This window comes from Gavialis gangeticus, unplaced genomic scaffold, assembly GCF_001723915.1.
Source record: "Gavialis gangeticus isolate Ggan-Ray unplaced genomic scaffold, GavGan_comp1, whole genome shotgun sequence".
Taxonomy (NCBI): Eukaryota; Metazoa; Chordata; order Crocodylia; family Gavialidae; genus Gavialis; species Gavialis gangeticus.
In genome coordinates, this window is record NW_017729029.1 from 6200917 (window position 1) to 6217355 (window position 16439).

At 50.6% G+C, this 16439-nt stretch overlaps 1 protein-coding gene across 3 annotated transcripts in view; it reads right to left on the reverse strand.

Moving 5' to 3' along the window:
* Positions 1 to 13527, reverse strand: part of NHSL2 (NHS like 2) — a 92923-nt gene extending 79396 nt beyond the window's left edge. Inside the window, exon 1 of one of the 3 annotated variants that reach the window (XM_019521163.1) lies at positions 13395 to 13527. Coding sequence is in view for 2 of the 3 variants with exons in the window: in XM_019521161.1 (XP_019376706.1) it covers positions 8019 to 8061 (43 nt within the window). In the remaining variant the exon portion in view is untranslated. Of the gene's footprint in view, positions 1 to 8018; positions 8416 to 13394 lie in introns of those variants that run through there. The other 2 variants (XM_019521161.1, XM_019521162.1) reach the window with 2 other exon arrangements.
* Between the last annotated feature and the right edge of the window lie 2912 nt (positions 13528 to 16439).

The following is a 16439-nucleotide window of genomic DNA, read 5'->3' on the forward strand; positions in this document are numbered from 1 at the left end:
CTATGGGACCTGAACCTGTTCAGCCTCCACAAGAGAAGGCTGAGGGGGGATCTTGTGGCCTGTTATAAACTAGTCAGGGGGGATCAGCAGGCATTGGGGGAGTCACTGTTCCCCCGAGCACTGCCAGGAGTGACCAGGAATAATGGTCACAAGCTGGCAGAGGGTAGGTTTAGGTTAGACATCAGGAGGCGCTATTTCACGGTCACGGAACCAACTTTAGGGTCTGGAACCAACTTTCAAGAGAGGTGGTGCAGGCTCCTACCCTGGGGGGTTTTAAGAGGAGGTTAGATGAACACCTTGCTGGGGTCGTTTGACCCCAGTACTCTTTCCTGCCATGGCAGGGGGTCAGGCTAGATGATCTGCTCAGGTCCCTTCCGACCCTAGAAACTATGAAACTATGATAATGCACCATGATGGCAGAAAACAGCTCATGAGCTCAACTGGTGCTCTTGAGGCTGGTATGCAGATAAGCACCTTGGTTCCTACTTGCTTTAGGAACTGGAGGTTCTGTCCGTATTGGGCATTTCCCTCACCCTAACAGACCAGTTCAAAGCAAAACACCAGCTTTAAAACCCACAAAATTTTAAGTTGAGGCTCAGCCCCTACTAATGACCATTTTACCAGGGGATGGCATTTCAGGTTGGATCATACAAGGGCCCAGTTCTAGTCGATATTTTCATTAATGACTTGGACAATGGTATACAGTACACTTGTAAAATCTAAGCTTAACTCCAATATGGCAGGGATTGTATGCACTTCGAAGAACTAGAGGGTTTGCAACCAGGGAGATGAAGTTCAATTAAGACAAAACCAAGATGCTACTCTTTGGAAGAAGTTAAATGCACAATTACAAAACAGGGAATACTATTAGATAGCAGCAAGTCAGAAAAGTATCTGGGGCTTATAATGGAGCACTAACTCAATAAGAGGCGCTGTGATGTTACTGTAAAACACTTCAAATCTAATTCTGGGATAGAACAGGAGGCTGTATGTAAAATGCAAGAGGTAATTATTTTACTTTCTTCAGCACTTGTGAAGTCTCTGATGGAGTACTATATGTCCAGCTCTAAGCATCATACTTCACAAAAGATGAGGATAAAATTGGAGAAAGTCCAGAAAAGAGCAACAAGAATGATAAGAACATGACCTGGGAGGAAAGATTGAAGGAATTTGGTTTGTTTAGTCTACACAGGAGAAGTCTAACAAGGGGGTCATGACAGTCTTCCAATTTGTAAAAGGCTATTATAAGATGACAGTGATCAATCCACCATAAGCACTGCGGATATGGCAAGAAGAAACTGGCTTAATTTTCAGCAAAACAGATTTAAACTTCTCAATATTAGGAAATCTTTCCAAGCATATGGAACAATGGAATGCGATGCCTAGTGTAGTCATGGCATCTCCTTCACTGGTGGATTTTAAGGGCAGATGTCTTCTGTCCTGATGTCATAGATAATCTCAGTTTACTTGACCCTGCCTCAGAACAGGAAGGGGTGGCCTGGAAGGCCTCTTTCACATGTCTATCGATCTTTGTAAGAGTCAAACCACCCCAAACCATAACCCTGATGCTTCCAGGTAGGAGCTTACTGTTGCCCTCCTACATTATGAGGAAACCACCCTGTGGGCACATAGTCTACATTTATACATGGTGAAAGGGATGCAGCCTCCGGCCTGCTACAAGGATAGGGCAGCACTGTGCCCCTGGACTGTGCTGTTTAGACCATTCTGGGCTATGCATCTGCTTACTGCACCTTTAAAAAGGAACATTGTGGGTGCCAAGTACAAGGCACTTAGCAGCTGGAAACAATGGCAGTTGGAGCTGGTGGGAAGGCTGAGCAAGGCACAGAGTGGGCTGGATGCAGTTTGGGAACACCATCCTGTATTAGCCTTTTGTAGTTTCTTGTTTTATTCTTGTTGATGCTGTTTGTATGCAGAGCGAGTTTAGTTCATTAAAATGACACAGCTGACTTATTTAGGTGTGGAGATAAGAAAGTTAGATCCTGAACTGGGGCACATCAGTCCAGGTCCCTCAAAGCCAGTGCACTGACTCCAATTTGCCTTAGCTGGGGTGTCAGCCTGTAAACCTGTATCTGAGTGAGCCTAGACTCAGGCCCAGCATATCTTGTACTGTTGCTGTGCAGGGTAGAACCAGCATGCCGACTGTGGCTGTGCCCTCAGCATGGCCCCAACTAATACCACAGTCATCAATCAATTTTACACTACTGCAGAGCTGGCAGGTTATGTCCAAGTGCTACAAGAATGTGGCCTGGTTCTGTCACAAGCCCAGCCGGAGCCCGGCCAGGTACAAAGCTCAGAGGGCACCACTGGACAGGACAGGACAGGACAGGACAGGACAGAGCGGTACACAGCATATTAACAGGCCCTGCCTACAATAGTTCTGAATGAGCTCATCACAGACCATGACAGAGGGCTGCATAGACAGGAAACTCCCACTGCATTGTCCTTAAGATTGTTATAAAATCCTGCACCCTAGTCAACTATCCATTGCTGCCACACACTGGAAAGGAAAGCCAAAACAAACCACAGATCCCCTCGATCCTCTCCAGACACAGATGTGTTTAAAAGTAACAGATTTGTGCCCTTCCCTTTTCTTTCAAGATTTCAGCATTTCTTTAAAGTTGACTCTTACATTAAAGAAATTAGGTCCTTGCTGTGAAGACAGTGTATGACTGAATAAGCAGGGAAAGAAAACCATAGAGGAGTGAGCACTGACTACTGAGGGAGACAAGCTGAAAAGATTCTAACACCCCTATCCTGCAAAGGGCTGAGATGACTCATCCCATAGTTTTTCCCAAGCAAAAACAGGGAAGACAAGGCTGGACACATCCAATATTTCTCCTTCTAAAAACCCACTTTGTCAGGCTTTTATGCACACAATAAAAAGGCACATCCCATTGTTCTCCTGCAGTTGGACTCCTTGAGGGATGGTTTGGAAAATTAAGTTGCTATCAACAAATAGCTTGCTGCTTTGCAGCATTTGGAATGCAATCTAGCAGGGGACGTGAAAGAGAAATGTCTTCCCAGGGCCATAGGCAGTAGAGCTCAGAGTTTTTCTACAGCTATATGGGGTACAGCCTCAACTCAGAGTTGAGGTGGGAGGCCTGCAATCTGCTGACAAAACCCAGATTTTTTGAGGGAGAGGGATTCTGATCTGGACTAAAGCCTGTCTGCAGGGATGGCTCTGCTCTTTACACCTCTCTGCAGCTCCTGGCATGACTGACAGAGTTCTCTGCCAAATGCTTCGCGCCAAGTGAGGCAGAGGCACAGGTTGCCTACCTGCCAGTAAAGATGCTGAGCTCCAATGTGTCCAGCTCAATTTTTCCTGAGGCCTACAGCTCAGGAAAAATCAGTGTCAGCACTGCCTGCAAGTCAGAGCAAGCAAGACCTAGTAAGCCCATGGGGTACAGAGGGAGCAGCAAAGCAGGGTCACACATCCTCACCAATTGCATGAGAGGACTCACAATGTTAGCCAACCAGATCTTCACTAAGTGGGCACTAGGGACCATACAACATCCCTAAACAAAACTCTCTCTGAAAGGGTAAGCAGCTCCTCCAAGTTGCTGGACAACTGTAACCTGCCATCAAGACCAACACTTGACATGTAACAGTCTGTTCTGATCATGGAATGGGTCTAGTTCATGTGCTCACTGGTGTTGTCACATCACAGCCCAGCTGTATCTTTGGGGGATGTCATTTTTTCTGGAAATCAACCAGACCACTGCCCCTTCCTTTTCTGGGTCCTCACCAATCTGTTCCAATCCCTGACTCTGTCATTGAGAAGAGCTGTCAGTGTCATGTCAGTCTAAGAGCTTCAACTCAGGGACTACATACACCTGCAAAAGTACTTACAGAACCCCATATAGCAGGACCCTAATCTTAAATGGGTCCATGTGTGCTGCCAAAGCAGATACATTAACTAATGACAGTGGACTTCACAGCAACTTCCCCCACCCCCAGGGAATTTCTTAAAAAAAACCCACAACCAAAACTTTAGGCCCAAACATAACAATTCTGTGGCCGTCAGTGCCAGGACAGAGCCTGAGATTGCAGCAGCTGCCCCTTTGGCTTTGATCATTACCTCAATGAGACCTTCTTAGATGGGTCAGGCTGCTAAAGCCCTGGGCCCAGCCTCTAGGGAGATGCGAGGCATGTGCTAAGGCAGATCACTGCTACCCTTGGTGTGACTGCAGCCTGACTGTACAGTCCATTGAAGGTCTTTGCAATTCAAAGCTGGAGCATGCAGCTTTTACTCAACTTGATTCCTTCCTTTAGAAACCAATTTATAGTGAAACTGGTGCAAAGACAGCCATTACACGCATTTATACATCTGCAGCGAGGCTGTTCCAATGCACTGTAATTACAGCTTGTCAGAGCAGACTCAATTAATCAAGTGTGCTGGAGCGTGGTAAAAACTGCTCCATCAGATTCCAGTGTCGTGTATCAGCATCCCTGAATTGAAAAATGGCAGCAGGAGCACTTTAAAGCTTGTTTGTGCACAGGAAACTGCAGGCACAATGGTGAGGAGGGAGCAGCAGACAGCCCCATTGTTAGATCTTCTGTGGGAGACAGATGGGAAGGACAGCCAGGGTACAGGGAGGATGTGTTTTGTGTGCTGCCAGCAGGCCAGTTTTCCCACTTACTAAATGAAGCATGAACCATCATGTCTGTTTCAAACTGGCCAGAGAGCTGGCCATGCTCGAGACCAAGGCTCATCCCCCAGAGGATTCAATAAGGGATGCATATTCCCCATTATTAAAACAAGCTCATCTTAGAGTCTTTGCTAGTACAAGACTTGGCCTGGGACACAGAGACAGTCATGGGCTTGCAGCCCAAATGGGTTAGTGGCTCAGTGGTCTTCATTATGTGGGTTACAATCACAGAAAATTAAGGTTGGCAGGGACCTCAGGAGGTCATCTAGTCCAACCCCCTGCTCAAAGCAGGACCATCCCCAACTAGATCATCCCAGCCAAAGCTTTGTCTAGCTGGGTCTTAAAAACCTCCAGGGATGGAGACTCTACAGCCGCTCTGGGTAGCCTGTTTCAGTACTTTACTAACCTCCTCACAAGAAAGTTTTTCTTAATATCCAACCTAAACTTCCCTTGCTGCAACTTGAGACCACTACTCCTTGTTCTGGTATCTGTCACCACTGAGAACAGTCTAGCTCCATCCTCTTCACAACCACCCTTCAGGTAGTTGAAAGCTGTTATTTAATCCCCCCTCAGTCTTCTCTTCTCCAGACTAAATAGGCCAGTTCCCTCAGCCTCTCTTCATGCCATACTCCCCAGCCCTCTAACCATTTTCACTGCCCTCTGCTGGATTTGCTTCAATTTGTCCACATCCTTTCTATAGCGGAGGGCTCAAAAGTGGACACCGTATTCTGGATATAGCTGAACAGAGGGGAATAATCACTTCCCTCAATTTGCTGGCAATGCTCCTACTAATGCAGCCTAGTATGCTGTTAGCTTTTTTCACAACAAGGGCACACTGTTGGTTCATATGTAGCTTACTGTCCACTGTAACACCCAGGTCCTTTTCAGCTACTTAACCAGTCAGTTCCCAGTCTTGAGAGATCTCAAGACACGTTCCTAGACCTCCATAACACAAACACACCAGCATCTGCTTTCCTCATCTTGGCAGAGGCTAAATTCCTTTTCCTTCTGCCTAGAAGGTGCTCAGTCACCCGAGGCATGCTGGCAGAGTGTAGGCACCAGAGTCTCCCCACATCAAGTGGGAGCTGCTCCCCTGGAGCCATCAGGGGACCCAACCCATGCAGTGTCTTCCTGCCAGAGTTCTCCCCACAGAGAGGGGCTATGGCAGTAAGAGCACCTGACTTTCACCCCAGCAGATGCAGGCTGGTGCCGTCTGAGGGAGCATCAACCCCTGGATGCTAAACAGAAGCCCCCAGGAAAGTGGTGCTTCCCCTTGCACCTTTTTGCCATTTGTGCCTGTCAGCCCCAGTACAATGTAAGAAAGCTGCCAGCTAGTGCAATGAGGCCATGCATGGGGACAAAGGGCCTGCAACATGAGCTCAGACACAACAAAGGTACCTCCATACCCAGGACAGCGGATGCCTAGCTTCTCACACAGTGGCTGTAATAATGTCATCCACTGATTTTTAAGACCCCTTGTATTGCAAAAGGGATGTGAAACAAAGCGTGGCCCCAGCCACCGATATGCAGCTACCCCAGGAGGAAGGGCAGCAGCCATCCTCAGTGCACAGCCATTTTCCACAGCAGCACAGGAAAGGAAGAAGACACCTTACTGCCTATGCTTGGGAAGGAAAACACAGGGAGGTAGGATGTGATATGGGGCAGAGGCAGCACTGTTTCAATGAAATGTGCCCCCAAATCTACAGAGGTGCTCAGAGCTCTGGCTCTCTGTTTACAGCTCATCTAAAACACTGCAGGGTATATTCTCCTGATTGCAGTTTCACAGTATCTCCCTGATACATGACAATGGAAATGATGAAGGTGGCAGGCTGCACTCCTGTTCCAGCCCATAAACGTTAGTTTGTCATAGGAAGCTGCCAAAACCAGTGGTCAGGGTCAGGGAATAGTTTGCTCCCCCAGGTCATCTCCCTGCAAGGCTCCATGGCACTGTCTCAGATGCCAATAGAGGAATTACATCCCACAGGGCTAGGAAACAATAGCAAGCACTTGGAGAAGGAAAATCCTGCCTCTCTCAACCTGGCCTGAAGCAGGGGAATGTGACATGGACCTGGAGTGCCACAGTGACAAAGCACAGCCAGGATGAGCACAGGTACTTGCTCCAAGACAGCTCCACCAGCACAAGAGTACAATACATCTGGAGGGCCCAACTCCATTCACCCATGCCAATGCAGTACAGGGCATAAACAGGCAACCCATGCGATGATCCGAAAGCCACAGCACAGCAGCTGCACTAGGTGAACAGATTACTACTTACACATGATCCTGCACTGCATGGGCACCCCCACCCACAGCATGGGAGTCAAATCCTACCACATCCCAAATCAGACCACAGGTGAAACCTGCTTCCTGTGTCAGTCGACTAGACCCCAGACCCATCTGCATCCTGCAGTGACCTACACTGGAGACTGGATGATCAACCACAATATCCAGAACAGTTGGCACCTAGCACTCTGGAATGCTTCTGGCATAAAGGCCAATCTGGACCTGGACCCTGCAGGGAGAGGAAGGCAAGCAAGGCTTAGAGCAGCTGGGCATGCTGGCCCAGGCTGCAGCAGTAGTGAAGAGTGGCTTTCAGGAGCAGTCAGGCATTTTGGCAGAACTGCAGGGCAAGATCCATGGTAAGAGACAGAACTAGAGGGCACTCACTCTCCACACCTCAGCCCTGGGCCTTGCCTGCCTCCTCTAACGAACTCAGATGAAGCAATGTCGAAGACAAAAGACCTTACTGCGCTGCCTGCCCAGCAGCCTTATAGCGGTCGGTGAAGTGGTTGCCGTCCTTAGCACACTGATAAATAGTCTTCTTGTGGAAAGGGACTGGTTTCATGTGCCAATACCCCCCTCACCTGAAGGGCTGCTGAACAAACACATGGATATTCTCCATTAGAACCAGTGTCACATAATGCAAAGTGTCCCTGGAAAGGAGACAAGGGATACCTGCTCCTGGATGCCCTCTTCCCTTCCTCTCAGCATGAAGTTGGGGTCTTTGAAACTGGTCCCCATACAAAGACTTGCTGGTGGGAGGGGGAGGGTGGGCTCTCTGCCTCTGTGCCCAACAGAGAGGTAATACTCATGTTTCCCCTGCAAGCCCCACTTTAGGCTTCAGGGTTTAGCCCAGAATCTTTGGGGAGGGTCCAATGCCACAATTATCCACTGGGGAGCAAGATGCCCTTCTGTTTGCCACATACAACACTGAGCTCATGGCTAGTGCCAAGATATATCACCATCATCACCTTGCTCCCAGCCCTAGGAAATCTCTAGCATTCCACAAAGCAGCCAGCTGCCTCCACCCCTCAAAACAGAGCCTGCACACACTCCCGTCTGCCTTACCTCCCCTGTGCCGGGAAAGGAGCAGAGACTCCGACCTGTCCATGGCTACACGGCAGAAGCTCACGGCTCCAGACGAAGTGTTGCGGCCAGTGAGAGTGGCAAAGAGGGGCTACTGGAATATCTGCCTGTGTGACAGAAAAGTCCGTGCTGAAGATCGCCCCAGGCTGTGCCCGCTGTGCAGTGGAACTCCCTGCAGAGTCAACCCTGCTTCCATGCGGTGCCGCTCACCCCAGCCAGCAGCAGCCAGGAGGAGGATGTTCCCAGACCACTCTGGAGCAGCAATGGCTCCTTTGCTGGAGGTTAACACTGCTGTCCAAGGGCTCTGCTCTGTCACAGGCTGTGGAGAGCTTGCTTTTTGCTGCCCAGTGGATCCTGTCTTGTAAACACACCAAAGGGTGAACAGCTCCTGCCTACCCCACCCCCAAGCCTTCTCCAGCCCAACAGGGAGAGGAAATGACCAGGAACTGGCTGTTTGAGTCAGCTCCCTACAGCCCATTGTCATGGCCCATTCCCTCTTCCTTCCCTTGTGCACTGGCTTGCGGAGGAGGGGGGAGGCGGATGGAGAGAAGGCTTGTTTTTCCAGTCTCTTTTTCTCTGTCCCACACAGCCATTCCTTTTGGCATGGCAGGGATGTGATTTGGGCTCTTCCTTCCTGGGCAACATTTCTGTGCCCAGCATTCCTAGAGTTGCGATGAAACCCTATGGGAAGCTGGGGCTGTCCTCTGGTGGCAAGGGCCTCATGCTCAGCCAATATAAACTGGCAAAGCTCCACCAAAGCCAGTCCCCTTGCAGCCAGTGAAGCTGCCCTGCTGGGCACCAGCTGAGGACCCATTTCTCAGTATTGATGCCCTCATCTGCTCCTTGAAATGCTTCTATAAACAAACCAAGCCACCTCTTTCAGAGCAGCTACAAGGGCGTCACTGCCAGGATGGCTATGCAATGAGCTGATCACAAACCAGGACATGTCACATCTTCTCTGCAGTGCTCCAGGCTGAGGTGCTGCTTCAGCACAGGGTCTTACCTGTATCACCAGCAACCCTAACTCTAGCAGCACGGTGCCTAGGATGAGGCCACTATTGTTCTCTCCATTTACTGGGGGAAAGGGACATTCCCAAGGCCACAAAAGCAGAACTGGGCTTGGACCCAGGTCTCCTCACACCCAGGAAACTGCCCCATCTTCCTCTGCCCTTTGACTTCAAGCAAGTCTGAGTCTTTGTAACTCTGGGAATCTCTAAGAACCTGGAGGAGGTGTCCTGGAATGAAGGGCAAACACTCTGCACTTACAGGGCAGGCTCTGGCTGCTGGCCTGTGTTACTGTGTAGCTCAGGTTAGGGGAATAAGAATACAGGGAATGAGATATTTTTAAGACACATGGTCTAGCCACAGTCCCACAGAGTAACTTCCCTGCCAAAAACTGGTCATCTTGACAATGCTTCCCAACCAGCATGTTTCATCCTCCCGAGGAGCCCATCATCAGTTACAAGCCAGCTCACAACCTCTACTCTGTGCCACACCAGGTCAGTGCCAGCATTCAGAACTGGCACCTATTCACACACTCCCAGGACTCCTCCATTCCTGTGACCAGTGCCTTAGGAGGGGCTGGATGCTGCTAGGCAATATGCTCCCTTAGGCACAGAAGCCAGTGAGAGCAAAGGGCCCCCAGCTCCATGAACATGCATGTTTACATGCATCTGAGTGGACATGTGGCCATGTGTGCAAGGTGCATGTTGCCTGATCAAGGCCTAGTATAAGAAGGCCTAGTATAAGAGGTTTCTGGGGCTCCTCTTAGCAGCATAGTAAGATGGGGAGTCCCTCTGTGCTGCATCTGGGCCCCACATCCCAGCCTCAGCCCAAACTCCCTCTTTCCTTTCCAATCCTTCAGCTCCCAAGGGAACACTGCCTGTCCTGTACTGCCCTGGCACTGCCATCCCATGGTGTGTCTGACCTCTATCCTGGCTGCACATGGCACCTGATGGACCACAGGCTACACAGCATCCTCATAAGACAAAGCTGTCTCTGGGCTCTGCTCCTTTGGACTGTGTTTCTCAGCCCCTAGAGGGTGAGAAAGATGTACTGCAAAGGCTCAGAGGCAAGGACAGGCACCACCACTGACAGCAAGGGGGCTTTTCTGTACAGGTGTGGAGCGCTTCCCTGGTGAGGCTCTCCGCCCTCATCTGAAGCACCTGTCTAGAAGAGGAGCTGCTGGGGAGGCTGTGACCCCAGTGCTCCTGCTGCCAATGACTGGTCTGACATCCACGGCCTCTGAAGGCCATCCGCTCCTGCACCACAGGAGGCAGTCCTAGCACCCTGTCCAGTCATCCAGGCAGCTGCAAACAGAAAAACATGAAGCACAGACAGCACGAAGGGATGACATTACCTTGCCCCAAGTCTAGTACAGCAGGGGGATGATGCAGTGTGCAGTTCCCAAAGGTGACTACTCAGAGCTCTGCAGACTGAGGATCAGCTCAGACACCCCATTAACCTTACACTGGATTGCCCATCCACCACTTTGAGCAGTCTGGCTCCTGGATCCCTACCAGCACTCCCCTCAAGGTACACCTCCAGCAGGCACCTTCCTCAGAGAATGGCTAGAGGCCAATGTACAACTAGCCTAGGTGAGAAGGCCAGAGAGAGAGCCCTTGGCTATATAGGCTTCTGTATCCCAAGGACGAGATAGGACAGAAGAGCTCATGGCAGCTTCCTGCACACACCTATATGCACATGTACCACATATACACATGTGCAGGAACACATTCCCCCCGCCATCTCAGCACCCAGCTGGGGAGGAAGCTGTCACAAGGGCCCATTTTATTTGTGGTCTCTCTACTGAGGTAGCTCCTGAAGAGGCTAAATAATGCCAAATATGAAGGGTCTGTGGTGTGGACAAGCAGCCGGCCTAGGCTCCTCCTGCTCATTTGACACAGAGTAGACTTCAGAGCAGGAATGCTCAGGACTGAGAGTTAGAGGCTCCTGAGCCCATGCCCATCCCTTACCCCTGGGTCTGGAAGCCATACTGTGCATCTCTTTCTTCTACAACCTCTACACTGTGTCTGGGACAGGCTTGGTAACCCTCTGGCTGGGGAATCCCTGTCCCACCCCCAGCAAGTTTAACAGCTACCTTTAATGACAGCTAGGACTGGGCCTGAACCAGGGAACTCCAGCCACGCCCCTTCACTGCAGGAGGATACAAACGCAAACCTATGCCTCAGGGCCTCCCACTGAAGTTTTCGTTTCAGCCCTTTACATAAAGACAAAACTCAGGTCTCAGTTTGTGATAAAATAAACAAGACTCCCTCCCTCTCCCCACCATTTGGGGCATTCTTTCTCCTGGGCTGTTCTGGACAGTAGGTAGTAAGAGGCCTGCATTCTCCCATTGATATGTGCACTGACCACTTTCGTAGCTGAGAAGAAAGAACAAGCCTGAAGCTCTTATAAGGGCAATCCAAGGAACTTTGAGCAAAGCTGCACACTGACCTCTGACTCTGTCTTTGTACACTGTCCCAGTGCTGAGGAAGTCAGTGTGATAGTCTGCCCAGAGGGCTTCAGTTGCCCACTCTGCTATCCCCATGGACACTTAGTATTTGTTCTTTTTTTGGCTGATCCTGTGAAGCTAGCAGCATTTACTGAGCTCCATGTGTGCATTGGAAATGCCACACCTGGCTGACTGACAGCTCAGATGGGGCGGTCAGCAGAGGGACTGGTGCACAATTATTTTAGGTGGGTGAGGAGGGTAAAATGAGGGGCATAGTGTGAAACTGCACAAAGGGAAATGCAGGATCCCCACTGGAGGAGATACTGAGAAGAACAATGCAACCCTTTGCATAGGAGGGAAGGCTCCTGAATCTGCAGGGACAGGAACTGAACAGGCCTTTCCCTTTGCTAACTGCCAAACATTATACCAATGCAGCCCACCAATCTCTCCTGCCAGCCTCTGCTTCCTACCAAGGACTCTGGGGCTGCCAACCCTGACACATCTGCTCCTCTCACCTAGGTCAAATACAATACTACTTTGTAGACAAGTGCTAAATCCACCACACCCTGAACCAGGAACTAGGTTCCACTCTGTTGAACCACTTCCTTGTTCTACTTTTTGAAGGTTTTTTGTTACAAAGTGGCAAAAAATTCACAAGACACAGCTTTGCACCTTGGCTAATAACTCTATTTTTGGGTATCATAATCCATAAACCCTTCATCCAACTGAGTTTAGAAAGAACCTACATTAGCCATAGCCTTACCTTACTAACTGTGGGGCCAATGGGTAAAATTGATATGTAAAGTACCTAACTTAGAATCCTAAATCTCATTGTCGTTAGAACCTAAATCCCATTAAAATCAATGAGATGTTGTTTTTAAGTGAAAATCCATTTTGGAAATGGGATTTAGGATTCTAAGTTTCTTTGGCACTTCTGAAAATTGTCCCCAAAACTCCTTAATCTGTGAATTTCAGAAGGGAACCAGAATTATTTCTCTAAAGGAAAGTCAGCTGTAACCCCAAACATGAACAAGCATTTCCTCACAATGAGGAACAGAGGAGAAGTTGCAGCATCACTATCACCCAGATACAGTTGGAATTTAAATGAAAAAGGAAAAAGCACCATTTGTACAGTGATCTCTAGTAGATCCATCTCTTGACTCCAGACCCGTCTCCTCCTGGTCAAGCTAAAATCTCAGCCTCTTTCTCTCTGTCATTTCATGGATGTCTAGGTGTCAAGAAGACCTCTGCTATCCTGCTTGTCACCAAGGCCCATATCTTGGGTGTCATCTTCTATCCAGGGCTTTCTTTCAGTACTGAGACTTCAACTCCTGCATCTGAGCAGGCCATGGTGTCAGCTCCTATTGCCCAGTGATTTTATTTGCCAATATCGTTCTCTTATGCTACTCCTCTAACCTGGGAAGAACTCCCTGTAAATATTCACAAAGCTACCTTGTTATCTTTCTGCAATGATGTCTACCATAAACATGACAATGTGGAGGCTGCTGGTGCGCTAGAATCTCTTTCTATCATGCTGACCAATTTTATCTTGTCATACTTCTGTCATACATCTGGCTGTTTGTATCCTCTTGTTGCCCTGTCATACAGTTCTTCAACTATAAACTCGGTGAGGCAGGGAGCATTTTTTGTTCTGTTATTGTACAGTGCCTTGCACAGGGCCCCAGTCAACACAACAACAACACGTGGTGGCTGAGGGGTGGGGAAATGCCTGCAGAACCTATGTTACATGGGCACAGGTAATCCAGCAGCTAATGGTGGCCATGTGACGATCACAGATCAAATGGTTCAGCTAGCAGGTTCTGCGCTGGTGTAGAACACTGTGGCATGGAAAGGCCAGGGAGCTGGAGTTAGACTAAGATATGGAATTGGCTTCCTTTGCTCACCTTTAACAGACTCTCAGTGCAGTCCCCTGCTTGCTGCTGACTTGGTGTCACACCAAGCCCTCTACTCCATGTCAGCTCCTTCCCCAGCTTCCCTGCACAGGTTAAGCAGGCCCAGCTCTCCAAGCAGCTACAGAGCAAGAACAGAGGGGAATCAGGAAGGTTGATGCTTTGTTATTGCTCTTCTCTGGACCAACTAATTTATCAGGCAAAATGTGAAAATGAATTAAATGGGGAGCAGAAGGGACAGAGCTTCCCATATGTGATTTCTGAACAGGGTTGTGGATCTCAACAGCAGAACTGCACCACTAATACCAGAGATCTCCTCTCAGCAGCTGCATTGTTTACCTTTGCAATCATACTCCCAGAATGGAGTGTCCTATGCGAAGGCAGTAGGCAAATGCTGCAGAGGATCTGCACAAACTCAGACAGCCCACAGAACACCGCCCCCGACTCAGCACCCTCCTTGTTCACTTACTGTGCTGCTAACATTTTGTTCTCCAGAATGTCTGGGGAAAAGGAAAGCATTGTGAACACTTGCATAGGAGTGTGTTTGCAAGTGGGAGTGTTCAGACCACCAGCTCAAAAACTCTTTGAGGGCCTGGCAATCCTCATTTTAGGAAATGGAAACAACGTCTTCTGATTCTCCCAATCTCACTGCACAGACACTTGCAGCACTGGTGACTGGGAACAGTTCGGAAACATTCTATAGGCTGAAACAGCTTTGCACATGCCATTCATCAATGTACAGATTCCTCCAAACAATCCAAGCTTGTCTGGGGATTATGTCACATGGTTCCCTGCAACAGCAGGGCAGGGGACTCAGTGACCCAGGAAGTCCCTTCCAGTCCTATGTAATCAGCAAACGAAAAGCTTTTTGCTCATTAATGCGCTCACTGCAAATGGCTGTCATTCTGGCAAACTTTCTGTAATCAGCCTCTCCGAGCACTGCTATGTTCATAGATAACATGCACACACATTAGCAACAGAACCAGGACGCCAGATTCAAGCTGGACTCTGAGCAAAGGCGATTCCACAGAGCTCAGAAGAGCACTATGGTGCACTAACATGGTTTGATTAGGCTTGGGAAAAGCTCCAAGAGCTCTTTAATGCCTCATGGGCACAGTGCACCCTCCATTCTCATCTGCAAGCACTCTGCCTGCATATGCTGGCACTGGACAGGGCGTCCATGGTGGGAAGTAAGGAGTGGGAAGAGAGCATTTGTCACATGACAAGAGGTGGGTGTGAGGAGCTCAGATGGGAGGTTCCTGTAGAGCAGATGAGCCCTGTAAGACAGGGGTGGACAAAATACAGCCTGTGGGCCGGATTCGGCCTGCCAGGCTATTCTATCTGGCCTGCGGGGCCCCTAAAAATTTAGAAAATATTTAATCAGCCCCTGGCTACCTGTCAAAGATGAAAGGAGAAAATGGCAGTAGGACCCATGGGAAACCACAACAGGCTGCTGCTACAGCAAGGCCAGGGCCCCGGCCCCACCCCACCGGAAGCCCCTGCCTAGCAGGGGTTTCTGGCCTGGGACCATGGGGCTGTTTATGCCACCCTGCGCAGAAGAGGGAAATTCAGGTAAGAATGGGGGTGGAGGGGGAGGGCAGGGAGTCAGGGGAGGGCCATGGGCAATCACCCCAGTCCTCAGGGCCAGGCCAACTCCTGCTGAGTCCCATGGTCTGGCCATGCAGCCAGGAGCCACGTGGTGCAGAGCGGCCAGCAGGCAAGCACGGAAGTGGAGAAAGTAGGGGTGGGAGGAGTGGAAGCAAGCAGGCATACAGGAGTGTGGGGCTTGTGCTGGTGTCCCAGGCCTAGCGCTAGCAGGGCCCAGAACAGGGCAGCAGGAACGCAGGCTGGCAGGAGGCTGTGGAGCCAGGCTGGGCTGCACCAGCAGGCAGACTGGGGAGCTGGCTCAGTTCCATAGAGCCCCTGCGGACCGGGACCCTGCACTCCTGCCACCCCACTCTGGACCCGGGACACACGCACAGACCCCGCGCTCCCATCTGGCTGTTGCTGTGATCCTCCACACCTGCTTGCTCCCAGTCACTCCTGACCCAGCTCCGCAGTACAGGCAGGGACAAGCGCGTGCAGCCCTGACTCCACGTGCCCTATGTTTGTCTGCCTGGACTGAGCAGCAGTGGCGCAGGACAAACTGTTGCTCAGCATGGGAGAAAGAAAAATGCGCCCCCCTCTCCCTTTGCCACTGCCGGGCAATGTTTGCTGCAGCCCCCCAGAGCCTGCGCCATGCCAGGCTGCGGTGAGGCTCCTTCGCCACCACTTGTGAGCTGCCCAACATGGCAGTAATGACCACGTAGAGCAGCTGCACTGGGCAGCTCACAAGCAGCAGTGAAGGAGCTGCACTACAGCCTATCGCAGCTGCAGCAAACACTGCCTGGCAGCGGTGAGTGGAGGGAGGGGCTTTCCTCCACCCTGAGCAGCAGTTTATGCCCAGCTGCTGCTCAGCCCCAATGGACGAGCCTGGAGTTGGCATGGGGCCCAGTGGCAGCGTGGGACAAACTGTTGCTCAGCATGGGAGAAAAGTGGCCCTTCCCCGCGGCCAGTGCTTCCTGCTGCAGCCAGGCAGAGCCCATGCTGGGCTGCCTGTGCCTGTTCTTGACTGCCACCACTGTCCTGCAGGATAGCTCAGAGGCAGTGGTGATATAGTGGAGACACAGGACAGCCCTGTGTGGGCTCCGGGTGGCTGCAGCAGGAAGCGCCAGCCACAGAGAGGGGGATGGAGGGACACTTTTCTCCTGCACTAAGCAGCAGTTTGCCCCATGCTGCCGCTGCTGAGCCTGGGCCCTGTGCTGGTTCCAGGCTCGCCCATTGGGGCTGAGCAGCAGTGGCGGCAGCAGCTGGGCACAAACAGCTGCTCAGAGTGGAGGAAAGCGGCCACCCCTCCTCTCCACCACCAGGCAGTGTTTGCTGTGGCTGCGCTAGGCTGTGGTGTGGCTCCTTCACTGCTACTTGTGAGCTGCCCAGTGCGGCTGCTCCACACGGTCACTGCTGCTGCACTGGGCAGCTCACAAGCGGCAGTGAAGGAGC